The 27,864-nt window shown below is 35.7% G+C and overlaps 1 protein-coding gene across 3 annotated transcripts in view; it reads right to left on the reverse strand.

The window, feature by feature from the left end:
• Positions 1–378: 378 nt before the first annotated feature.
• LOC145663236 (uncharacterized) overlaps positions 379–27,864 on the reverse strand; it is a 355,902-nt gene continuing 328,416 nt past the window's right edge. For all 3 annotated transcript variants that reach the window (XM_081729611.1, XM_081729610.1, XM_081729613.1), the window contains exon 3: positions 379–6,947. In XM_081729611.1, coding sequence (XP_081585737.1) covers positions 5,618–6,947 — 1,330 coding nt within the window. In that variant the 3' untranslated portion in view covers positions 379–5,617. The remainder of the gene's footprint in view (positions 6,948–27,864) is intronic.

The raw sequence follows: 27,864 nt of genomic DNA on the forward strand, positions 1-27,864 counted from the left end.
ACATAATGGCATGTAATGTCTCACATTAGCGTATTCAGAAGTTAACCTTCTTGAAAGCCAAGAATATCGTAGTTTCATCCTAACCTCCTGAATTTATCTCCTACTGTTTACCAAGAAACGTTTTCATAACGGTAAATGTTAGCTGAATATCTACAACTACTGTAATGCTTATAAAAATAGGTTGTAACTTTTTAAGATTACAAAATAGAAGTTAACTATTCAAGGTGATTTTCAGGTAAAATATAATCGTGAAATGAAACCCTACGATTCCGTTAAGTAAATCTCAGCTTATACAAGCAGTACAATGCACATTAACCTTTTCCTCATAAGGAAAGTTTTTTCGCACCTCAACAATTATAGTACAGTTACCGACTGGAAGTTAGGAACGGATCACATACGAGTTTTGGAAAGACGAATTGTCTTATTTTTTTCTTTATTTTTTAAAAAGCTCGACGAATAATCTTACACAAATTTGATTCCTGGTGTCCTAATGCTGGGCTCACTGCTTGAATACATCCGCCTTACGCTCTCGTATGTGCGAGGAGGGAGAAAGAGAGTCTTAAATGGTGGTAGTAGAACCTACAATTAGCTATCATGGGATGCTAAATCACCGGCAAGTGTTGTTGGTTTGAGACCTGGCTTTTTCTTTACCTCAAATCACAGAGCCGGATTAACACTATGTAAGAAAACCTACCTGACGTTACTCATTTTAACATAAGCCAGAATAAAAACAGTGTGTTTTTAAAACATGGAAAAGAAACAAATAGAACGCATATGTTAATATGGTTGCTAGGTTGAAGAGATGAACAAACTGTCACTAAAACGTAAGATCGGTATAGGAGAGGGTTTACTAGAAAATTCTGGTCTAAGCGAAATAGTATGGAGACCTATAATCCGGCTTCCTACTGTGTGGATTATATCAGACGTTGAAGTGAGACACAAGACATCAACACACGCTCACGTTTACAAGGAAACACACTCAAACACAATGCACATAACAGACTTGGGTGGGGTTACGGCGTGTTCCTACGGAAAATTACCCTCCACACAAACAAATCACATAACACACACATACCTTGAGTGAAACTTCCCTCTCGTGTACTTATGCCGGGAGCTAAAGTAAACACTCCATGTAAACAGAATACACTTTTAGTTCCACTGCATTGATAATTGGGCATGAATCAGGTAGTTATTTTCTGGGTACGATACTGTCATGCATTATAAAATTTCTCGCATTTTTTACGTGTCACATTGTTTCCTTTCTTATCACTTGTAAACTAATGAAGTATTATATTTAAAAAATAAAGTTGTAAGAATGGAGTGGGTCTATAAAAACATTGGAGATGAAAAATCTTCTTTCTACTTAAGCTTTTATAATTATCAGCACACCACACTAAATCCGCTGAATTAATTTCGTACTTTTTAACATATATACATGTTCTCGGTCAATATCGCTTTGCCTCGGGTATTAAGAGTTTCATCTTTTCCTGTGTTCTCGCCCAAAATCATACAGGAATTAATATGTGATTGGATAAAATATATACAGGTTTCAAATTAAAAACTGGTAAACAGTTTACGGGGTTATGAGGAACTATCAGGAAAACAGAATTTTGAACAGTAACCTTTAGCCGATTTTCGTAATATTTATCCAGAGAAAGTAAATTGTACATATAAGATATATATGGATATACACATGATTACAAGTGGTTACTCAAACTTAATTATAAAATCTACTCTGTTACGTTTGATTTTAAATCTCTCTTGTGAGATATCACTTTCAATTAAATTTCTTGCCAATATTGACAAGGATTTTGTCTGGATCTGTAAACACTTCGTTTGTTAACCCCTTCCACTACGATTTATTTTCTGAATGCTAATAGTTATCACCTTTCATCTGGGGAAATAACGGAAATATCAAGAATTGAAGTCAAAAAACATTATATAAATCGTGAACGAATGTACTAATAGGCCTACTGTTGTTCACTGAAAGACGTATACCTAATTAGAAGGCCAAATTTCAACAGTAGTTTCACTGAAGCAATTTTACTATCAGGGCACACATTTAAAACAATCAACAGTTCCAGCCATTCTTTAACACTTTCCATCATACTTTACACAAACTCAGGAACATCCGAGCAAGCTACCCATCTTAGTCGATCACCCTCACTACTATGCAAGTCACTTGAAACGTTACATAAGTATCTTTTCTTAGAAATACAGACTTATTTTAATAACTTATTATTGATGTCATTCGTTTTAAATCGATTCAGTGTTCAGAAAAATATTGACAAAATTGCCATTTTATTGTTCCTGTCAATTAGAATTAATAATGGAAAGTAGGTTCCGTGTAACGTGGATTCCTGTCACCACGGCATGGCGCGCCCTCAGTTTGCGGATCGAGGAGAAGGCCTCTAGATATAGAGGTTAGCTGCGAATATACTGAATAAGTAGTCGCGGACAGACGACTAGGAGTGGTCCTCCAGCTTGGGAGTTTGGGTAAGGCTAACCTCATCCTGTAAAAAAAGGCACTTGTTTAGAAACATTCACAAAAGCCTCGGACAAGGACTGATAACTTGGCACGACCTCAGCAAAAGAAAATGGACATGAGATTTGGAACATGGAATATTAGAAGTTTTTATAGGGCAGGCGCGTTAAAATCCGTAACGAGTGAGTTAGAGAAATACAGGATCGACGTAGTAGGAGTTCAGGAAGTTAGGTGGGAAGGAAATGGAACTGTGAATTCCGGAAATTTTACGTTCTTTTACGGGAAAGGAAATAAAAATCACCAATTAGGAACAAAGTTTTTCGTTCACAAACGAATTTTACCAGCAATTAAACGGGTTGAATTTGTTACTGACAGACTTTTTATTACTCTTAAGGTGGTGTGATATTATTGTTCTAAATGTACATGCTCCAACTGAAGATAAGGGTGGCCATATTAAAGATAGTTTTTACGAAAGTGGAGCGGATATTTGACCAACTCCCGCTATACCATATGAAAATTCTATTCGGGGATTTCAATGCGAAGGTAGGACGAGAGGATATTTTCAAACCGATTACAGGGAACGAAAGTCTGCATAAGGAAAGTAATGACAACGATGTTAGACTCGTGAACTTTGCAACATCCAAAAACCTAATCGTGAAGAGTAGAAAATTCCCATATCACGACATTCATAAATACACTTGGACATCACCAGACGGAAAAACATATAATCAAATAGATCACGTTTTAGTAGATAGAAGAAGGTAATCTAGCATAATTGATGTCCGGTCGTTTAGAGGGGCTGATTGTGATACTGATCACTACCTGGTAGTAGCGATAATACGAGGGACATTATCGTTCAATAAAGGTAATATTCAATGTCCGAAAAGGAAGAGATTTAATTTAAAGAAATTAGAAGAGAGCCAGGTAAGAGAGGAATATCAGATTAAAGTTTCGAATAGATTCTCGGCTTTAGAAGACTCGGAGTGCACTAGTGTTGAGGATACTTGGATTGAAATTAGAGACAGCATTAAAAGTTCAGCAATAGCAAAATTGGAACACGCGGAAATACGTAGGAACAAACCATGGTTTGACCAGGAATGCCTTAATCTAGTAGAGAAAAGAAAACAGGCAAAATTACTCTGGCTGCAAGATCCGAATGAAATAATTACACAAAATTTCGCTGATATCAGGCGGGAAACTTCCAAAACTTTTAGAACAAAAAAGCGCGATATTTTGAAAGCTAAAATTAAGGAACTCGAAGATATTAGTAAAAATAAAAATATTCGGGACATGTATAAGGGAATCAGCGAATTTAAGGAAAGCTATCAACCTCGTGCTTATATATTGTTAGCCTGGTCTGAAGCGAATGTGGGGATTGTAGCTTAGGAGAGAAGACCAGACCAAACTTTGAGAAATATCTGAAATTTCTCTTATGTACATGCCCCTAAAAGTTAGACAAATTGCATGCAATGAAAACTATAGAGAAAAGCTTATCGTTTATTTTAGATTAATTTATTGGACATAAATTTTATTGTTCTTAGGTTTGGCGTGTTTAAATGTCTGAAAGATTGGATGGAAAAAAAGAAAGGAAATCTGGCCAAAGATAATGTCATACCTTGAGTACTTCTGGATCCATGTTGCCAAGAGTCCTTTTCCGCACCTCTACTTCGGATGTTATAAAATGTCCTTGGTAGAATGAAACTCGGTAATCAAATATCACTTAATAGCAAGAATCGTTCAATAACTTTTCGAGCAATTCAAGACTTAAATGAATTAGTTTTACTAGTACGTCGGATATTCTTCTGCAGTCCGCGTTCTCTCGAGTCTCGATTTTTATTAACACTATTTTCAAGGGAACCGATTTATGGAATCGAAAACATGAGATTGCAGATTTCAGAGATACTTCAAGACAATGGCTCCAGCCAGCACGTGGAAACTGTTGAGAAAGGATATTCTGGTGACAAAAATCCTTAAAATCTCCAGACGCACTCTTCCAGTTAATTTAAATTTTGTCAATCTAAGAAATTTCTGGAAGAAGTGAATACAAATATTCTTACAGTGTTACAAATATTTCCGTATACAATTCTGGCAATAAAATTCTGATTTAATAGTGATTATTTAAGTTATATAATGAACTTGTTATGTAAAACCTCTTTAACGTAATACTACTAAATTGCACTTTTTGCTTTTCGCAAAAAAGATATTTCATGAACAATGTAAATACTTTTCCTAATCCTGTTTCCTTCTTCCTTTGTCAAGTAACATGATTTAATAAACACAAATGATTATGCAAATAAAACTAAGTTAAATTACTTTCAATAACACAATGTATCACACAGTCACCAAGAACCAGGGACCCTAAGGACTGGCGGTGAACGCTCTACCATTGAGCTACCGCGCACCCTGCAGTTGTACGTGTGAACCAATGTGTTACGAAGATGGAAATTGTACAAAACTCCTTTCCAAACTCTTCACGTGTAAGTTCTTTCAACTGTATGCATGAACATAGGTGCTGCGAAATCTAACTTCTTAATAAATACCTTTTCACGCTCTTGGCACTTGTGAGTGTTTTCTCCTGTATACGATAATCAATTTTTTTTTTTTTTTTACCATAAACGATTTTTCCTGGAATTCCTTTCAAAATTTTTGGCAGGTATGAGGTATTAGCTGCATGTGTTCTGCATAATACGATTTAATTATAAATTCCTTCTAACACTTCTTGCTCTTGTGAGGTTCTCACGTCTATATATTAACATGTGTTGTAAAAATGGAAGTATAAGTAAATCCCTTTCCACGTTCTTGCTGGTGTGGTGGTTTTTCTCTTGTTAATACTAGCATGTGTGTAGCCAAATGAGCTAAGAATAAACCTCTTTCCACTCTCTCTTTAGCTGTAATGCTTTTCACTTATATGTATTAACATCTCTTACCGAATTTCCAGGATGAGTTCATGAATTTCCATATGCTTGGCACGTTTGGGCTCTTTCAGCTGTATATATAATCAACTGTGTTCCCAAATTTGAACTTCCAGTAAATTCCTTTCCACATTCTTAACACCTACAGGTCTTTCATCACTATGTTTAAAATGTGTTGCCAAACCTGAACTACGAAGGAACACCTTTTTCGACGGTCTCGTCACGAGTGGTGTTTTTGACCTCTATGTATTAACGTGTGTCTTGACAAATTGCTACGTTGAGTAAACCCTTTTCCACACTCATGACACTTGTGAGGCTTCTCACCGGTATGTATTAACATGTGTGCTGTCAAATTTCCACGTTGAATAAACCGTTTTCCACATTCATGGCACATGTGGGGTTTTTCACCTGTATGTATTAACATATGTGTTGCTATTGAAGCATGAGTAAATCTCTTTCCACATTCTTGGCAAGTGCAAGATTTTTCACCTGTATGTATTAACATGTGTGCTGCTAAACTTGCGCGTTGAGTAAATCTCTTTCCACACTCTTGACATGATTGTTTTTTTTCACCTATATGTGTCAACATGTGTATTGACAAATTTGAACGATGAGTAAATTTCCTTCCACAATCTTGGCATATGTGTTTTTTTTCACCTCTATGTATTAGTATGTGTGCTGCTAAACTTGAACTATGAGTAAACCTCTTTCCACACTCATGGCATGTGCGGGGTTTTTCACCTGTATGTATTAACATGTGTCTTGACAAATTGCTAAGTTGACTAAATCTATTTCCACACTCTTGGCACGTGTAGGGCTTTTCACCGGTATGTGTTAACATGTGTGTTGCCAAAGTTCCACGATGAGTAAATCCTTTTCCACATTCTTGGCATATGTGGGGTCTTTCACCCGTATGTATTAACATGTGTACTGCTAAAGTTGAACTATGTGTAAACTTCTTTCCACACTCTTGGCAGGTGCGGGGTTTTTCACCTGCATGTATTAACATGTGTGTTGCCAAATTACCACGTTGAGTGAATTTTTTTCCACATTCTTGGCAGGTATGAGGTTTTTCATTCGTATGTATTAACATGTGTGCTGACAAATTACCACGCTTAGTAAATCCCTTTCCACATTCTTGGCACTTGTGAGATTTTTCACCCGTATGTATTAACATATGTGCTGCCAAACTTGAACTATGAGTAAACCTCTTTCCACAGTCATGGCACGTACGGGCTTTTCCACCTGTATGTAGTCTTATGTGTCTTGCCAAATTTTCACAAGTAAATTCCTTTCCACACTCTTCGAACGTGTGGTATTTTTCACTGGTATGTATTATTAAGGGTGTTGCCAAATTAGAACAATCAGTAAATTCCTCCTCACTCTCTTGGCATGTATAAGATTTTTCTTCTGTATTAATTAATACTTGTATCGGCAAATGTGATCGAGAAAATCCCTTGTTAGTACAAGATCCCTCACCAGAATGAGAAGTATTTTCCTTTTGTGTAACGAACGTATTGGCTCTTCTGGAGGGAGTATGTTTACGGAATCTGCAAAAAATTAAATAAACACGAAATGGGAATAAATAATATGAAACTCCACAAAGATGCAAACGTTGGTATATAAAGTGCAGCACTAATAGGAAGATACATATTTTGTATTATACTTCTTTTGCATCTAAAAAATGAGGAGTTCACAAGTACTGGTACATTATATTTCGTGATAAAATGAAATATCATACTATTGAAGTATTACATATGTCATAGAAATATAGAATTTACAACAATCGAGCGTTTTCCGTAGTAGTTATATTCTCCAAAGACGAGAATGCATTTTGTTTCAATATCTGGATGTATGTTTACATTTAAAAATTAGAAATCAGATATAACTCAAGTACATACGTTACAGTATGAAATGGACATGATTTTATAGGTGAAAATGGACGTTGGAAGTCAATTATAATATTTATAAATTATATTAAACGACAGAAACTTTAGTCAATGCGAGAACTTGTTGCAATTACAACTACCAGAAACTGTTACTATAATGACAAGGAAACAAAGGAAGGGTATAAAAACTTCTAAAATTTTGTATTTGAAACAGTGTAACATAAACTGTTGGTGTTTTTGATATCCTCGGATTGTTTTCATATATTAAATTTTACTATGCTTTCAATATTTTGATATATTAAAATTTTAGTCCACAATACGATCTTCAGGAAAACGGACGAATTCCGAAAAGGTGGAAGCAAGCAAATTTAATCAAATTAGAAAGTCATGTGAGAAAAATGACGGTAAAAATTCCTATCGCACTATCTGCTTATTAAATGTAATAAGTAAACTTTCCGAACGAACCATTGTGGAAACAATAAACAAAATCAGAATTTTAAATTAAGAAAAATTGCAGTATGGTTCCAGAAGAGGAAAAAGCACTGAAACAGTTGTAAGAACACTAATTGGCCTTATTCAAGAAGGTAAACTGGAAAACTACCAAGTTGTTATCTATGCCGATATTATAGTGGTGCTTTTGACAATCTATGGTGCCCCGCATTTTCTAAAGAATTCAAAAAACTAAAAGTTAGTAAAGCTCTTTAGAAAATTATGCTGGACTACTGTACTAACAGAACGATTACATTAAAATCTCTAGGAAAAGATATAACGACAATAAGCACAAAAGAATGCGCACAGGGTTCAATATGTGGACCTACAATTTGGAACATTACTTTGCAACCATGCTTAAGAAAACGAAACAATCTAAATGAAACATTAGGTCTAGTGGGATATGCGGACGATTTTAAAATTGTGATGACAGCATCAAGAAAAGAAATAAAGCAAAAAGGAAATATATTAGAAAATCTAGAAAGGTGGTTTATAGAAAATAAATCAACTCTATCGGTTAATAAAACGAAAATTACAGTATTTGGCCAAATTGTACAGAAAAATTCACAATCAAAATTAGGAACACTAAAATAGAAATTGTGAATGAATTCAAATATCTAGATGTATGGGTAGACAAACCGCTAAACTACGAAAAACATATAACTGAAACAGCAGAGAAGATGAAAAAATAGCCAACAAACTCTAATTACTCGCTATAAAAAAATTTAGAATTGACAGATTAATTTTTAAATTGTATAACAAAGCTATTCTAATGTCTATTGCACAATATTGTGCCGGAATCTGGGGTCATAGATTGTTTCTAAAGAAAAACCTAAGGTAAAAATTAATAAGAGTGCAGCGATTAATGCTAATTAAAACTCATGTCGTCATAAAAACTATCTTTGCAGAAAAAATAAATTTTTGGCCAATGAAGAATCCATAAACGTTCATATATTAGGAAGATGAATTAAGATATGGCTAAAGAATAATGAGAAAACCAAGATACTGGAAGTCACGGGAGAGTTAACAGCACCGAAGACCATATTAACTGATTAAACGGAAATGGGAAGATGAATGGAGGGATTCAATAAAGGGACAAAGAACAAGAACCATTATCCCAAACTTAAAAATAAGAAATGGGAACAATAAGTAGTGAATTAATAGGATACATCTTTGGACATGGACCGTTAACAAAATAAGAGACCAAGTAAAAATTGGATAATATACAAACTATAATAAACGATAAAATGAAATTAGAAAAATTACAATTTGTTGCAAGACACATATCAAGGAACTTGCGAAAGGAACGATAAAATGAAAAAAGAAGAAATTAGCAAGACCCACACCCTACATTGCAAATATAATGAAATAAAGAATTAGAAGAAAATAAAACTAATCAAATAAAAAAAAGTTCCGATGACACTTTCAGAACTTGAAATCTCACGTTCTTTCTTTGTGTTAGTGCCAGCGTATAGTGCCTTTTAGTGTTTTGCTAGTGGTGCAAGGGCTTTAAAAATGTAACAAGTGTTTTAAAGGGAGAAGAGAGAAAATAAGAAGATTTTGTAAAGTTGATGAGAGAATTTCCGACAGACCAAAGCATTTCTGATGTTGTTTTACAGAACTGGCAACTAACGAAAAATTAGAAATCTCGAAGTCTAATTTCATTTCAAAGAATTTTCTTTTTTAGTTGGAAAGAAGTTATAAATAACATCAATAAATAAATTCACACAGGGGAGATAACTATTAAAAAAATAAACCCTTGTTTTAAATAATTTTGCAATTATTTCTTTTGTCTTTTCAGCTTATACTTTTACAAGTTATGCAAGGTGTTTTCTGCTGAGGTATATGTATGTACGCATGGGTATGTGTGCGCTGTGTTGTATCTTTGCAATTTAAGAAAAAATTAAGAACAATAGGAAAAAAGAAAGGAAAAGTTAAAAAATAAGGCATGATTTAAAGTTTGTTTTAGGTATCATGCAAATTAAAGGCGAGCATCGTCTCACCCTAACTGAGGCCAGTCACAAAAAGAGGAGAAATCATACGAAAAAAATGTAGTAGAGAGAGAATTACGAGTTAAGAGGCAGTAGCGTTTGTCATTTAATAAGTTCATATGAATTGGCAAAGGCAGAAGGAAGTGGAAGCTAGAAAAAAGAAGAAAAATCATTTTTAACACAACGCATAGTCTTGTTTAAAAATTTTAACATGTGCATCGACTTACACTGCAGAGGTTCTTTTGGCATAAGACTTCAGAAATTTCTTCGGGCAAACAAAGTAGTTTCACAATTTTTCTTTTAAACGACGCAACTTTTCAGTTCCTGGCGTATCGCTTTACTTCGCGGAGTAATCTACTTTTGGAAAAAATATATCTAATCACTTTCTTTCGGCATAATTCACACTCATATTACGTATTTCATTCATGAGTTATTACACTACAATATTCACGGGACAAGATTTTGTCAAATTTCTTCACTAAGTATAACTATGTAGTTTTAGGAGCTTCGTGATTATATGACTTTTTTGAACAACTGATTGAGGAAGTAAAACATATATGATACTATATACCTAATGTTGTGATGAATACTCAATGTTTATAAACCGTTATAAGAACGCAGATAAAAAAGGAATTTACATTTGAAATAACGTTTTAGAAAATATATTCTTTCCCCGTTTTTATTAATGCATTAAAAAGAAAAGAATACACGTTTCAATTATATCGTCTCAGCTATTTTCCCTTCTTTGTAAAAATGGGTCCCAAAACCAGTCAATTTTCACTCCAGAAAGAAGATCGAGAGCCTGCACAAGTCCTGAACCCGGTATAACATGGATAGTTTACCTTGGTTGTATTTATTGAACAATCTGTGAAATTGAAAACTTGAAATAATGCTTTGCTTTTCTGAACACTCTTGTTGCAGAGGCTGCACCTTCGTGATGAGGTGGCTGTTCTGCTGGTTTCAGGCAGATAAAATATTTATTGTGATTACGTTCGTGAAAGTATGAATCAGGACCCAAAAGAGTTAAATATTTGCAACAGCCCTAATTTTTGTTTGAAGTTTTGATAGTAATTAGTAGTACACTGTGTAATTTTAGCAGCAAATGTTAAAGCCAGAAGATAATAGAATATACCATTCACCGTTAAACTTTAGTACCCATTCAGTAATATACGTAAACCATTCACTCTGCGATTCATCTAAACGGAAAAAAAGTTTTTTTTTTTTTTTTTTTACATGTCATCCTGAACTAAACCAACATACCGTGGATTGATATCACCCACTTTCATCTCGATGTATAATATACTCGTAATATCGTTTTTCGATATACATAACCGGCTGTATGGAGTTTTCTTTAACAGGAATCTTACGATTCCGCAGCGCATTACTTACTCAAGCGACATGACCCACGTATGTTAGACATTTCGATTTCATTATTGCTGTAATAATATGTGAACTCTTCCTATTATAAAAATCAACTATACCTTTAGCGACGCAAGTTTTCTTTCAATTCACCTCACGCTACTGATTCACCTCAATTACCCGAAACTTTGTTTTCAAAATTCATCAGTATTCTTTCCTGTAAATTAAGAACCAATTATATAACACGATAGTCTGGAATTATCACAATATTTTTAAAACAGCTTAATTGAAGGCCAGATAGATGCAAAAATCATCCTTTTCTCAACGGATGTCTTGTTTACATTTGAGAAGATATCTTGTGATTTTAGTCAAAAGAGTTTCTCCTTCCTACACGGTGGCAACGATTATTGAAAGTTCTTACGTTAAAAAAAAGGCATGATCACAGCTAGAAATATCACTGCCATAAATTAATTTACACCGTTCGTCATATGTTTAGTAAGCTGAATAGCAGATTCACAAAAATCCTTCACAACTACTCAATTACTGTGTAGTTTGGGGCCCACGAAAACAGCAGCGTGTATCCTTGAGAACCTCGTTGTTGCATAAGAAAAAGTAGTCAATTACATGATAAAGCACAGGTGGCTTAATGCTCTAATGGAGGATATATAAAGCAGAATTTAACATGAAATTTCTAACATATAAGTATAATAAAAATTCGACTATCCATCAGTACGCTAATAAGTGAGATTAAGAAAAAAAACTGTCTTATTGATCAGATAGGAAGCTTTAATCACTTAAGTGGTGACTTCTGCAAAAACATATATCGTAAGATATATGAATAGGTTTAAGTAATTAGAGATGGAAATCATTGTTAAGCACTGTAGCAACGAGTAATATAAAATAGTCGGAGGCATATCTATATAAGAGGCGTCCATCTCATCTAAATCTGGCCATGTTAATACCATTAACAAAGAGACAAATAGAAAGAGGTGTAAAAATACGCAGGGAGTTGAAGATAACGGACGAGAAGTCGTCCGTACATACCATATAAGGTTTGAAAAAACAAATGTAACGAACAGTGATATTTATGAACAGAAAAGAGAACGATAGGTTGTTCCATGAACATATTTGAAACTGAATTACTCAAAATATTGGCATTAACATTTAAGAATATATGACAAATCTACTCATTAAAATTTTATGAATATATTTCGTTTCGGTGTATAGTTAGCACAAAATAAACAACACTCCAACTGGTACGTATGCATGTTTAAATTACATTTTTGGTGTACATCAGAAATGCTAAACTAACGTTATTCCTAAAGATATTTAAATATTAAACTCATCCATAACAAATCATACCAAAGAAGATGTTTAATACTCGTACGTGCACATTGTTTGATAATTATAGCCATTGGAGCTTGAGATAATAAAGTAACTTTACAAAAGTATTAATAGAGTTGTTACAACGAAGTGGAAGGAAAATTAAAATATAGAAACTTTTACCAGATATATACACTACTCCTTAAGAAAATGTTCGTGGTATGCAAATACAAGAAAACGGAAAATTGCAACTTGTGGCATTTTTTTTCATACAATCATTTCTTTTTCGTATCAATCTTATCCAAAAGAAACCAATAGGTCGTATAGTACTATAAACTAATTGACTCCATTTATTTCTCCGTGGATCAATCAATTCGAAGTGACTGTTGAAAATTATGAAACCTACTCAGTTGTTTGCCTCATGGCTTAAGAATTTAAAACTGCTTTTGCAATATTTGTATCTGAGGCGGTTAGCCAATGGCGGTCATGTTTGTTATGTGGCGCGCGCCTACTTTCAGGATTGTATGGGTTAACAAAAACGTTCATTAAGGGAAAAGTACTTGTTCGAGAAGGATTTAAAAAAAATTGATTGGTAATTGGTTGAAGTAGAAATTAGGCCTATAGGTATATACCTGTTTCTCCTTTCTATGAGAAAATTACAAGCAAACGTAAACATCAATATCGGTGAAATTTCATGTTTTGCAATGTTTATAAGTAGGAAGGACTGGTATACACAGTTTGATTTAGTTTGTACTATCAAGAGATATGTCAATAGTTTGACCTGAAAAAATATCCATCGTGATATTCTTGACCTTTTGATTTTATGATTATTTTAAAATCATGGTTTTGTCGAAAAAAAAACGAGTTTGGGTTAAAATAACTCTAATGGAGCTAGTGATAAAATTCTCAAGTTAGCATAGAATGTGGTGGTGTTGTGTATGTTTATCACAAATAAAAGGCATTCTTGTGTATTTTACTACTAAATGTTATATCCTCTCAAAAACGAAACAGACTCTGTTGCAATGATACCGTTTTGGCTCACTGAAGAAGTGCTATGTAGAGGGTTATTTGTCGTTGATAGCTTTACACGTATCATAGTATAGTTGCAACAGACTATACCCGAACATTTTCATGGCTATACTACGTTATTATAGGCTTTGGGCAGTTATAGTCGCAACTGTTGTTACAAGACAGGCAGTGTAGCTGTGCTATATGTGACCGGTCAGTCTGACTGTAGTGAGTTATCTGTTCACATCTGTAGCAAGTGGCTCAAGTTTGTGAAGGATTTATAAAAGTGTTATGTGAATTTATATTTTTAAGATCTCAATGTTTCAGTTGTAGGTATTTCGGACATGGAGGAACAGTGTTCCATAGAAATGTACATGAACGAAAAATGTCATAAAACAGTGTATGATACAGTGGCAAAAGAATTCAGAAATCTTAGTGCATTTAGTGAAGAAAATCAACAGTTTATTTTGTTGTGCGTAAGTTCAGAAGTTACAACTGTGTGCAAGTATCAAGAAAAGTTTTTCTTGAAACTTGGTCAACTGTACGGACAGTCTTGTTGTGACCCTTTGAGACACCACAAAACAACTGTTTAGAAAAACTTACGAGAAATAACATTAGAACAATCCCGTTAAGAACATATTTCCACAGAGTTACGTTTAGTTCCTGGACAGTCTCTCTGTATGAACTGCTTGAAACGCATCTTTGCACAATAGAACAAAGAACTAATTGAATGTGAAGACGAATATATTGCTCCACGCGACAATATAGAACAATTGGATGCTGCTTGCAGAAGTTTGGGCGTGTCACCTTCATCATAATTAAGAAACGTAACCACAGATAAAACACCCTCAGCAGAAAATCGAACATAGAGCAGATAAGAAGCAAGGTACAAACAAACCTAGAATTATGTTTTAAATCAAAAGCTCCTAACGACGAAACTAAGCACAATCTCCTTCACAGGAATATGACAAAGTTAAAATTATCAGTTTACTCCCCAATCTTGGTCCAGATCTAAAATAGCATCAGTATTTAATGTGGCAGAGCGTTTGGTGCGACTTACTACAGAATTATTTAATGAGTAAGGTATTCTACCAGAGTTAGGTAACAGACATAAGACAGGTATTGGCGGTGAGACAATTACTAAAGTAGTGGCGTTTTATGAAGATAATAACAGTTGGCTGTATCCTGATAAAAAAGATTGTGTTACCACGCGAGTTAATGGTGTTAAACTGCAGAAGCAAAAGCGCTTTGTTGTGATGAACTTAAATGAATTGGATGCTTCCCATTAGAAGTGAACACACTGAAGATAGAATTGGGAGAATCTTACGAGTCTTACTATCCTTCCACTTGTCAATTTTTCTCGTCAGTTCCGGAAAAATGTCCTATAACTATTCTATCAGGCATTGTTTCCATTTTGTACTAATACACAATAACACACTGAGCAAGGCTATGTGATAATATGTAAAAAAACAGTATCACGTAACAGTTTCAACAAAATAACTGTGTCTTCATCAGAGAAGGAGTGGAAGTCTGATGAAGACACAGTTATTGTGTTGAAACTCTTACGTGATACTGTTTTTTTTTTACATATTATCACATAGCCTTGCTCAGTGTGTTATTGTGTATTAGTACAAAATGAAAACAAGGCCTGATAGAATAGTTATCAATGTTTTTCTTACAAAAAAATAAATAAATAAATAAAAATAAAAATATAAAGTAAAATAAATATAAAGAAATTAAAATTGGAGAGAGTTGGGAAAAAGCTTCCATACAATTTTCCTCACTAGAGTAGAGTTGCTTAGTTGTAATTCTATATATGTTGTAAATTAATGTACTAATCCATGAAAATATACTTTAAATTCAGAAAAGCTATGCAGGTTCCTGGGGTAACTGTTGCTCAGCATTTTCACTGGCTTGCAAACAGCGGCATCAATATCCTGGCTGCTATCCAAATACCCTTTAAAATGCAATAGACGGATGCAACAAATAAATACAAAATTTCAATTAGTAGAAACTTACAAACTACTTGACCCCTACATATAAGGGCCGCGGTGGCTCAGTGGTAGAGCGTTCACCTCAGGTGCTTGGGGTCCCGGATTCGATCCCAGCCCCCGCCAAGTGAACTTTGGTGGACAAACACCGTGTGCGTGGGTTTCCTCGGGGTTCTCCCGTTTCCTCCCACTTTCTTCATTCCATTATTTCATTCATTTATCATCATCAGCGTCTCCTTTAGCCTAACCAGCATAAGTATGGGACGTAAAAGAACTGAAAGATTTCATTTTGACCCCTACATAACGTGCTTAATTTGCTGGAAATGTTATTTTTTATCCAATACAACTGGTAAATTTACTGTGCACGTGATCCCCATTTTAAAATGGAATGCATAGAACTACTTATTTATGTTCATCCCAGGACTCGAACATCGAAACTAGGGATGGTATCGATACGAGAGTTTGTACAGCCTCGGTCTCGTCTCAGTTGATAAATAGCGGTCTCGGTCTCGATCTCGTCTCGAACCAAAATCAAAGTCTCGGTCAACAGATGCTTATCTCGATCTCGGTCTCGTCTCGAAATAAATAGTGAGAATTAAAATTGTGAAAGTATTATTATCGTAGTCTGTCGTTTCCGCTTAATTTTGCCTTCAGTCTTGACTTAGAATTATGGTAAGGTGTACTTCTTCATAGCTACTTTGCTAACGCTAATACTTTCCATGCGTGTATTCCAGGTTCAATTATCAGTGGGTATATCATACCTGGGATAAAATCCTAATAGTAACCCATGTTTCACTTTCAGCAACAGACTGTCTCATACAGCCTCAGTACAGTATATAGTATTAAACTCTATTATATTAACTCCCGTAATATATAGTAGTTTATTTCCTTCTTTGAACCAGAATTGTTCAATACGTCCTAACGGATAATGCAGCACATAGCAGTACGAGTGTATTTAAACGTACCGAAATTGAAATGTTACAATTTATCATTTATTATCCAATATATTCTGCTTTGACTTATTTTTAAAACAGCATATAACTTACACTATCTTAATAGAGTAAATTATTACCATAATATATTTTGTTTCAAATTGATTAAATGCTTTATTAAAGTTTCACATCACTTTATAAGACAAACTTCCTGAACCTTGTAGTGGGAACTACGGCACTCATCTTTGCTATGTGTGGTCTCGGATCGAATCACCAACCAAGTTAGATTCGAAGTCCGATGTTTTGCATAGTTCGCGTCTCACTTTAAATACATTCTGGTTTTTATACAAGTTCATAAGATCGCAATGCATTATATAAGTATATATCTAGTGCCGTAACATAGATTAAGCTTATTCCTGATCTCTCAGTGGTGTATGTGATCTTTATTCGAGAAAACTAATTACGCTGAAATTTTATATTGACTGAAAATTACTTGCGAAACATGGACATACATATTATATAAGTATATAGGTAATTGAGCTATATGTATCTATTTTCTCTCACTCGCCAGGAGAAGTGATCCTTAGCTTTCTAGTCTTCTTTTGTATTAATTTTCGAAATTTTGCTGGAACATGAAGGATTGAATACTCAGAAACACTTTTTTTCGCTGTACGACTTTCGTTCAATTTTGGTACGATCTTTACCCTATCTTACCTAGTAAACGTTATATACAGGATGTCTCAAAAGTCCCGTGACACAGGATAATTCTGTTATTATCAGAGTTACAACAAAATGTAAGAGGAGGGAACAGTTTCCAAATATGATGTTTTCTGTCTCAACTTCAAACATGCCCTTATTCGTTTTATGTTGTACGTCAGGCAAATGGCTACGTTGCATTTTCATTTAACATTGGGCGTATAAAGAGTGTACAGCACAAACAGTTTGTCCGATTTAAAAAAATATTTTCACTTTAGATTGAAAACACTATATTTGGAAACGGTTTTCCCTCTTACATTTTGTTGTAACTCTAATAATAACATTTACCCTATATCAGGGGACTTTTGGGAAACCCTGTATATATCTGAACTTTTGAGGAAGACTATGCTAAGTTACGTTTTGGTCGAAATTGAGTTAAGAATACTTTTTTAATAGAATATGTACTTTCTAGAGGTTAATAATGTAAGTCTAAGATAATCCTACTTAGGATGATGATGAGCACATGCAAGAGCAACACCAAGACCAGGGTGATCTTGGTCTTGCACATCCAGTCTTGGTCTTGGTCTTGCATTGGAACTCTTGATCTTGGTCTTGCTTTTAAGAAATCATATGATTTTCATAGGTAAATTTTGCTCTGGATATAAGGGATAATAAATTCTATAACGCGCCAGTAGTAACGGATTTACAATGTATATTTTTAAATGTAATATAGTTTAACTTCGTGTGAGTATGATGATAGTGTACAACATAGGCGATGACCTTTATTTAATTTGTTTTTCAATGGGTGCCACGCTTCACTACTTATAAGATAAATCACAACATTTGGTGATCTCTTCATAATTTTTAACATCTAATACTCCACTGGTTTTCAAACTGGGGAGGCTGCCCGCGAAACTCATGAAAGAAAATCAAGACGGGACAGGTAACTGAAATACCATGAATTACAAAATTATTTTCACACTCTAAAGGTGTCAGTTTTTTTTCTTTTCAATCACGATTAGCTAATTTTGTAATGAACAAACTTCCAATTAAATATTGATATTTTGTTTTACTGATCCAATATGCACTCTAAGGGGCGGAAATATAGACATTACGCAAACGCAAAGAAAAAGTTGGAGGTTTACGAAACGTTTGTATGGAGCAAGGAGAGGATTAACGTGGTTGAACGGAAAACGAATGAGAAAGTGTTAGAAATAGTAGCGGTAGGAAGAAAAAAGAAACATTTAGATGTAATTAAGAGGAGGAAGGGAACGGGTTGGGACATTGGCTAAGGAAGAACTGTATTGTGAGAGACGTGTTAGAGGGTATGGTGGAAGGAAAGGGAGAGAGAGGGGCGAAGGAGATCAGTTGAAGAAAGGTATTAAAGCAGAAAATTGCTACGTCAAAACGAAGAAACTAGCTGAGGACTACCATACATCGAAACTTCTTAGCTGCAGTAAGTGACCTGCCAATAATGGCAGAGCAGCTAACCTTAATATTTCTTAATATTGGTGAAAACTGCAAACGATTGAACTGTCTATGCCTTTTGTGTAAACTCAATTTACTTGTACACATAAAGATTTTCGACGTGGATTAGAAATACAAAATAAGGGCGTCAAACTGGAATTTATCTGAAATAACTGTACAAAACCATTCTCACTTGTGAACATGGATTATTTATTGTTGTATAAATTTATATCGCTCAATCCACAATGTGCCGTATCCCTAAGGAGGGTAAATGTTACACTGATCACCATTTGAGTTAGATACACCTGCCCAATACCGTGTAGCACCACCTTTCGCTCTCATAACGGTGGCTGCCCAGCACGGCATGGACTCCATGAGGCGCCTGGAATGTTGTGGCATCTCGATCCATATTTGCTGTAACCTTTGCCACAAAGCCCTCAGGTTGGTCGGAAGAGGGCCCACAGCCGGAAGGCATTGTTCCGTCGCATCGCAGCCAACACAGATGTGTTCGACCGGCTGAGGTCCATGATGGCCAGGAAAGAGTTGCCAAATGAGATAAGCGCTCATCAAACTACTCTGCTGTGATCCTAGAGCAGTAGGCCAGTCCGTTGTCCTGCTGAAAGACGAGATTACGGTCCGTATGTTGCACCCGAGCAAATGACAGGACATGGTCATTCAGAAGGTCGCGTTCACCTGTTAGGAACCATGTCATACGTGTTAGGGGACAAATTTCAGTCCATGCAAACCACAACCACCGGCCTGAAGAGGTCCCTGCAGGCACGATGGATCCATTGCCTCATGCGGTGGCTACGCATAATGCACCCGTACCCGTCCCTCGCATGTTGCAATGTGAAACGTTGTTTATCTGTCCAGGCTACTTTTTTTCACATTTCCACGGCCTAGTAGCGGTGTTACTTTGTCCATGCTAGACTATGCTCCCTTTGTTGTGCGGTTAGAAGGGGTACTCGCATGCACCGATGGTTTCTTTACCCCATGGCGAGTAGGTGGTTGTGGATTATGTGGTTGCTCACAGGGTGTTGTCTGCATTGAACCTCTCCGCGATGTGACGCACTGTGGAAGGTCTATCGGCTGTTACGATGCTGGCCAGTCGGCACTCCCCTGCCCGTGCGGCTGCGGTTTTAAACCAAACCAGGTACTCACGACATACCCTTGATACAGTTGCCTTTGAAAGTCCCAGTGCCGTATTCACTTCCAAAATTGAGCCAGACAGTCGTCTGGCCCGTAGTATTTGACCACGGTCAAATGCACTCAGGTCCTTCGTCTTGGCCATCGCACGTCGCACTGACACGGATATCGAGAGGATGCACACGGCGGCAGTACACGCGCGATGTATTTCATTCACATACACTGGTGTAGCCTCTGCAGGGCGGTATATGTAACTGTTTTGCTGTCTCTAATTCAACTAGTGATCATTGTATATTGATAAATAATCATCAAATGGATGCGCTATAAGCATCCGGCCATAAAACCAAACTTGCGGTCACATGCACTAAGTTTTTTTTCTCAATGTCATGAAAATGTTATTGTAATATTAATTTTATGTGCACACACAAATTTCCAACGGATGCTTAAGCCTCGGAGCCAAGGCCATGCCCATGTAGTCGGCATCTATGGTGTACGGAATTACCGATGTTCAATTCTTCATTTTCCTTTAGTTTTTGAAGAACACCACTAATATGTTTTGAAATGAAATGAAATATCTAGTTTAACGTCCCACGCTGATGCACCGACGCTAAGGTAGACGGAGATGATGAGAAATGAATGAAATGGTGAAATGAAGGTAGGACGAAACGGGGAAACCTGAGAAAACTCACGCATACTCTGCTTGTCCACCAAAAATACTCACTTGGCACAAGCTGGGATCGAAAAAGGGACCTCGTGCAGCAGAGATGAACGTTTTACCGCTTTTTTTAAAAAAAAATCATTTGAACCGGAATATTGGTCTCCATGGTCATCTCATACATATTCTGCTTAATCCAAACACGACAGGGACACGAACACAGAAAGATCGAGGACAGTTAAAATTCCGACCATGCTCATCAAAGGGATTCGAAACCCCAGTGAATCGCGCCTCGTGATCCGAAGGCGAACGCCCGAGACCACTCGGCTATTGCCACCGGAAAACACTGAGCCAGTGCGGCCATAACATGTTTTAGTTTACTTTTAGCTTATCCGCTTCTTATAGACAACTATTTTTCGTATGATTTCCCGAAATCCAATCATGGACTGTCGTAAATGAATCAAATGATCACCAAAGTAAAATCAGACACTGAAGTTCTTATACCGACTAACAATTCATAGAATTATGCTATTGGTAGTCCAACGAACAACCGATTCAGAAATCGACATACTATAGCTATATGCTACAACAGGGTGTCTATTAAAAATCAAAAATGAAATTTCGTGACTTTTTCGTGACCTTTTCTTCACCAAAGCATAAAATTTCCTAACATTTTCAAGAGCAAATTAGGCCGAATTTTCATCCATGCGATAGAAAAGAACTTTACTTGCGATTTGGTAGTGTCTAAAGTTGACCATAGACATTTTTGCTGCTGAATTTTGACGTTTTATACAACGAAATTTTCCAATCTGTACTTACATTTGTACAGTTAAAAAATCGTGACCCAAAAGCTAAATTTCGTGACTTTCATGACTGTTTTCTAATTTCGTGACTTTTCCGTGACATTCGTGACTTTCGTGACCGATAGACACCCTGTACAAGGACAGGTCTACTCGCACAGACTGCAAAAGCTACTGGGAACACATTCACTCCAGCGGCATTTTTATTGAAACCAAGAAATTCAAGTGAAAAATGCAATTATTTTCCCCCCTTCCTTTTTACATTCTATAAGAATTTTAAGTAATACAGGTACTTGAACAAGACTATTGCGCAAGTGTCTTGGTCTTGCACCCCTTTTTCTTGATCTTGGTCTTGCATAGGGATTCCTGCTTTTGGTCTTACATGCAAGACTCTTGCACAAACTGCAAGACCAAGACTCTTGCACTCATCTCTAACGCTACTACTTTGTAACTATTAAATATAGTTTGAAAAGCAGTATTATAGATCATACTTAAGGAACCGGTTTTTGATTTCTCTTGTGAAATTACGACTTGGCTTAATTTACCTCTGAGGTCCAGATATAATAAAATCATCATAATCAATCACTATCAATCCACTGCTGGATGAATGTCTTTTCTACAACTATGTATTTTGGACATTTCTTTTCCAGGTTACTCCGCACTGGTTCTTGATTTCAACACATATTCTTGTATGCGGACGTTTCCTTAGCTGAATTTGTCTCGTATTCAGTCCAGAATTGTTTCATTTTAATTTAGAAGTTGAACCTTATATTTTTTGACAGACTTTTACGCCAAGGAGTGAGATGATTGGTAAGCATCAAAGAAAATACACGCCATCCTGCATCAGAACCCAATCGTTTATCATTTGTCATAATTAGAAGAATTTGGCGAAAGGTGACCTTGCAGAAATTTTGACCATATACAGTAATTTAAATGAGAAAGCTTGGAAATTTGCGGGGGTGATTACCCACTTTCATCCACTTGTATTTGCAATGACCGATTTTAGCCATAACAGATGGGAAGTATATTGACACCCTAAAATACAATGTTTTTCAAAATCTAATAATTCTTAAATATTTTAAACCGGAAAATGATTTTGTATGTGTGCAACCTTGCACCTTGGAGTGAATTTTACGTTTTTTTTAAAAAAATCCTTATTACTGGGCAATGTAATGCAAATAACCGAGTAATTTCGGAAGGTTGGAGGAAGATACAAAATTTCACTATACAATTGGATAAGGTTTACGGGGTTGAGCAGACACACACAAATGTTGATCGAGGAGAAAGACAGAAGTTTTAAAAGTTTACCTAAAAGAAAACATATGTCAGATACAGGATATTTTCCCATTCTCTGTCAAAATCTGACAACATAAGAAAAATGAAATCTTTGGAGTTTAACGTTCTATGATTATACCCGTTAGGCTAAGGGAAACGGGGATTAAAGCAAGTGAACGATGATGGAAAAATTGGTGGGATGAAAAGTGGGAGAAATGGAAGTATTCCGAAAAACCCATGGACACCATGTTGTCCGCCACAAATTTACTTCGCCGGGCATCAAACAAAGAACCCCATCCATCAGAGGTAAGCGTTTTAGTTCTGAGCCACCGTGCCCCACGAAACAACGTAAGAAAATTAGAAGGTACTAAGGAAACATTTTAAGTAGGAATTGACTTATTTAAATCAATCCAACATGATTTTACGAGCTGTCATCTACTTTATGATATTATTGCATTTCATTTTCCTTTCTTAAAATAATACCTTAATCTAATCTAGAGTGTTATTATCTTGGTACATTTCCAAATAATCGTACAGATCAATATGCTTCCAACTGATATACTTTGAAAATATTATTGATGCGTAAATCATGCACCAACTGTACAATAATTGTATACATTCCTCTTAAGGCTGGACGAAACTCGCGGGACTGGTCTCATAAGAAGCAGGCGCGAAGCGATGATGGGTACAAGGATAAACGAATGTTTGGAAACTACAGTAGCTACTCATAAGTTAAAAGCACTAACCTCTCTACTAAAGCAGGAAGAGTTAAAAATCTAGTATGAGTCACAACATTTTTGGCATTAACCCAGCATCTCTAGACAATTGGACATATACTGAAGTTAAACATATAAAACTTAGCTACAGTATAAAAATTTTGAAACGACAGGAAAAAAGGGCTTTTTTTCTATGCACGCTCTTCGTCAGAAGGAAATTTACTATAACTTAGTATACTTTAATGCTTGTTACTATGTTACCAATTACTATATCCAGTATATGTATCCTTTACAGAATTATTGCCTTATTAACTGAAGTGTGTAAACGAATGTGTATTGAAGCTATGAACATTCAATTCTTTTATAGGGCCGCGGTGGCTCAGTGGTAGAGCGTTCACCTCTGGTGCTTAAGGTCCCGTGTTCCATCCCAGCCTCCGCCATGTGAACTTTGTGGTGGACAAACACCTTGTCCGTGGGTTTTCTCGGGGTTCTCCCGTTTCCTCCCACTTTCTTCATTCCACCATTTCATTCATTTCTCATAATCATCGTCTCCTTTAGCCTAAAAGGCATAAGCGTGGGATGCAAAACGCAAAATTTCATTTCATTTCATTTTTTTCAATTCTTTTATAGAGTTTATTTATAATTTTCATTGCATCACCCCCTTCCTAAGTAAAATTTGTCATAAAAAGTGTTGTATTGATAAACAGAATAAGTATGAAAGGAAACCGTGTTTTGATATACAAAGCTTTTTCCACATATATATTCCGTCTATCAAAACAGAACTTGCTACACACATTTCTTATCCCCTATAGAATTTTTCGAGATACATTTGGTTTGTGTGCTTTTACCCGGGGCCACACTAGAGAAGTCCAAAATTGATAAGGATTTGTGGAGGGAATTTTCTCGACATTCTCTCAATTTTATCTGTTCAAGTAAATTACACAGCACCTCTGGAAAGCTTGTTTCGTGCTGAAGAGAATGGACTATAAACCAAAACTTCCGAATGAAGAGTGTTGATGCAATACCTATTTCACTGCGAGTCTACGATTTTCTTTATACTAACAGGGTTATTGGGCCTCAGCTACTTACTCCGTTGTCCATGGTACCTACTTTTTGTGCATGAACATATCTTTGCTATGCTTATCGAATGGACTAGATTTGATTTGGATGTCCGGATGACACATTGATGTCTGTTCCTTGTAGGGTCGGGGGGTTAGAATCTTAGAACATCTCTAGTTAAGCCGCTATACTCTCATCCAAGAATACATATTTTCCACGGACAAAAAAGAAGAAACACAAAAAAATCTATTCATTCAAAAATACTTAAAATTGCATTTTTAGGAGGACCAGTTTCCAGAATTATCCGTTAAGGATTCTCCTATAAGCCTGAGTGTTATCCGTACCCAAACCGAGATTCTCGGTCTTGAATGTTATTTAAAGGGCCTCTACTGATTTACAAAGCCGCCGCCTCTGCATCGATATATTTCTGAGGATTGGCATTTTTTGGTTCTGTTTCACAGAAAGTACTATTCTCGTAATACTTGTAATGTAGAAATTATAAAAAATGTTTTCTTCTATTGCACTTTTTCTTCAATTTCTACGATTATACCTAACAAGACAAGTATTTCACTAGTATAAGTATTTAAAAATATATTTCACTGTTATGATGTTAAACAAGGTAACAAGACGAGACCGTTTTGTATCAATCCGCTGCGTAAGTTGTGTAACACACACACACATAAATTACTCCGGTTGTGCCTTTTCTTAGACCATGATATAATGCCACCGGTACTAAGAGATGGAGTTAGTATCAATGTCCATTGGACTAAAGAAAAGTACAAGCAATAACAACCTACTCTGCAATCGAGAACGGGTTTACCAATGAAGAACGTTGAACCGGACGATCAGCTATTTAGCATATACGATATAATTCCCAGATACTCTCAATATTACTGCTATGATATATGTCATGTAATTACTATTACTCTGCACCTGTCATCTATAACTCAATCTGGCGATAATCGATGTAACTACGTGAAGAATTTGTAGAGTAACTGCTATTGTTGCCATCTGACAACACACCATTGTTGCACGTCTTGCAAATAAGAACAGAAGTAAAACACTGCACTGCTGAACAAGACTGTATTATTCATAAAAATAAATACTTTACATGTTAGGTCTCGATCTTCTAACCAAGATTCTCATCAGACATGCTCTAAATCTGTATACAACGCAACCAAACTAATATACAAACTACAAAAACCTTTCTGCTCCCTCATTGGCCAGGACAAATAGCCAATTAACGACGCCCGTTGAAGACAGCTCAAGCCAATCATAGATCCCAAATTTTCGATGACTCGACCAATAAGAGAACATTGCAAAATAACAAACAAAAAAAAATCAAGAATCAGTATTAACACACAATTCCCTGTATTTGTCAATAAATGTTCTCCATTCTTTATTAATACTCAAGCCTTTATTCAAGTTCAGTAAGCACTTATCTCCTTCTTTCTCTACCCACCGTGCGTTCCACCAGTTCCTCGGAAAAATACTTTCTTCATATTCTAACATAATAGATTTCTCCTAGTCCAACTTATGTCCTTTCTCCTTGACATGTTTGTATATATCATTAATTTCCCTACTATATTTTACATCACTCTTACGTTTAATTCTTTCATTAAAAATTTACCCGTTCCTCCAATATATTTCGTATCACAATTTAGACATTTTACAGAATAGATAACACCTTTCTTCTTTTTCTTTATACATTCTCCTTTACTTCTTATTAACTCTAACAACTTCCTACCGCCTTTTCTGTACGCTCTCACACTCTGCTTTCTTAACATTTGTTAAAGAATTTCTGTCTCCTCCCCTAACCCAATAATACCTTTCCATATTACCTCTTTACGTTCCTTCCCTTTTATCATATTTCCCGAAACCCACAGAAGCTTAAAAATATTCCTTCTACTATACCCATTCTCATATAACTGCTTTTCAAACTCTTTAATGTTGTCCTCTACATTTTTGTTACTAATGTTGGTAATTCGTGTCATCATATTCCTTATAAAATTAGATTTTATGCTTTTGTCCACACTATTTTTCTTATTACAATAAATACCCACATTACACTCTTTCTGGTACCATTGTGTTCTAATTCTACTCCCTTCTTTACTCATCAAAATATTCAGATAACAAAGAATACCTTCCTTTTCTATCTCAAGCTCGAACTCTATTCCTTTTTCTATACTGAATGCTTTTTACAAAATCCAATAACCCTTCTTTAGACTCTTCTCAAATCCCGAAACAGTCATCAACACACCTACACAAATACCTAATCTTCCCTTCTCCATTACCTTCTTCTCCCATAATGATCTCTGATAACACATGGATTATCTTAGACACTATAATCAAACCTTCCTTAATTCTATATATGTCACTCTTCAGTTTACAAAAACTAAAATCCCATAAGTTGAGAGCTTTTCTTACGTTCTTCGGTTTCCAATTTTTCATACTTTCTTCCCTCATGGCCCCCTTAATAACATGCTATATGGCACTTAAACTGTGGAACAGTTTTGACATCCAGACTAAATAAAATATAATTATTTTCAATTACAGCATTAGTTATGTAGTCTATTAACTCACTATATTCCTTAACTGTCAACGAGTCCTGTCTCTTATCCACTTTAAAACTGGTATTAATTTCACTTCCTTCTTGTGAATCTTTGGAAAACCTTTTAACACTGGTATTCTCCCTTTTTCATTTACCCACTTTTTGAACCCTTCTTCTTCCTTTATTTCCTGTATAATCTCTTATTTCTTCTTATCCACTAATTCATACTGACCATCTATTAATTCCTTAACCTTGTCATTATACCACCACCCCTGACAGATAGACAGGGAATTATATGTAAATGCGGATTCATGATGTTTTTCTTGTTATTTTGGATTGTTCTCTTATTGGTCGATTAGTCATATTTTTGGGCATCTATGATTACCTTAGGCTGTCTTAAACGGGCGTCGTTGACTGGGTATTTGTTCCGACCAATGAGGGAGCAGGTAGGTTTTTGTGGCTAGTATATTAGTATGGTTGCACTGTATACAGATTTTGTATATATCTGTGGATCTTGGTTAGAAGATCGAGACGTATCATGTAAAGTATTTATTTTTATGAATAAAACAATCTTGTTCAGCAATGCACTGTTTTATTAATGTTACCATATAGAAAATTCCAGTTCTTCATAGTGCAGTGAGGTTAGCTGGTAATCGGCTTCTCTTAATAGGATGACTTTTTTCATCCAGTACTGGTATTATGTCTGTGTTACATGGTATCTCATAATACATTTCATCTGCCTACCTCTCTCTTCCCGGATCTCCAATATGATACAAAAGAGAATCATGCACATGTCTTTACTTATTTTTTTACTAGTGATCTCTGCATCGTTCTTTCGCTGCATTTCTCCTTTGTGAAGGTCTGGTTTCACAACGAGACTTCTTTGAAGGAATCACACGTTGATCAGAGTCGTAAAATATTTTTACACTGTCACTGCTACATTTGCCAACTCCACAATAATCAAAACAACAGCATTGTTCTTGAATCACAACACGATTTGCACTGTTTACTTCGCCATAATTCACTACCATGATTACTAGAGGTACGCGCTTTCCTATTATCCTAACAAATGACAAGGTCTTCTATACTTTTCGTGATAGCACTTCATGATCTGCTTCAA

This window comes from Thermobia domestica, chromosome 10 (assembly GCF_964235325.1).
Source record: "Thermobia domestica chromosome 10, izTheDome1.hap1.1, whole genome shotgun sequence".
NCBI lineage: Eukaryota > Metazoa > Arthropoda > Insecta > Zygentoma > Lepismatidae > Thermobia > Thermobia domestica.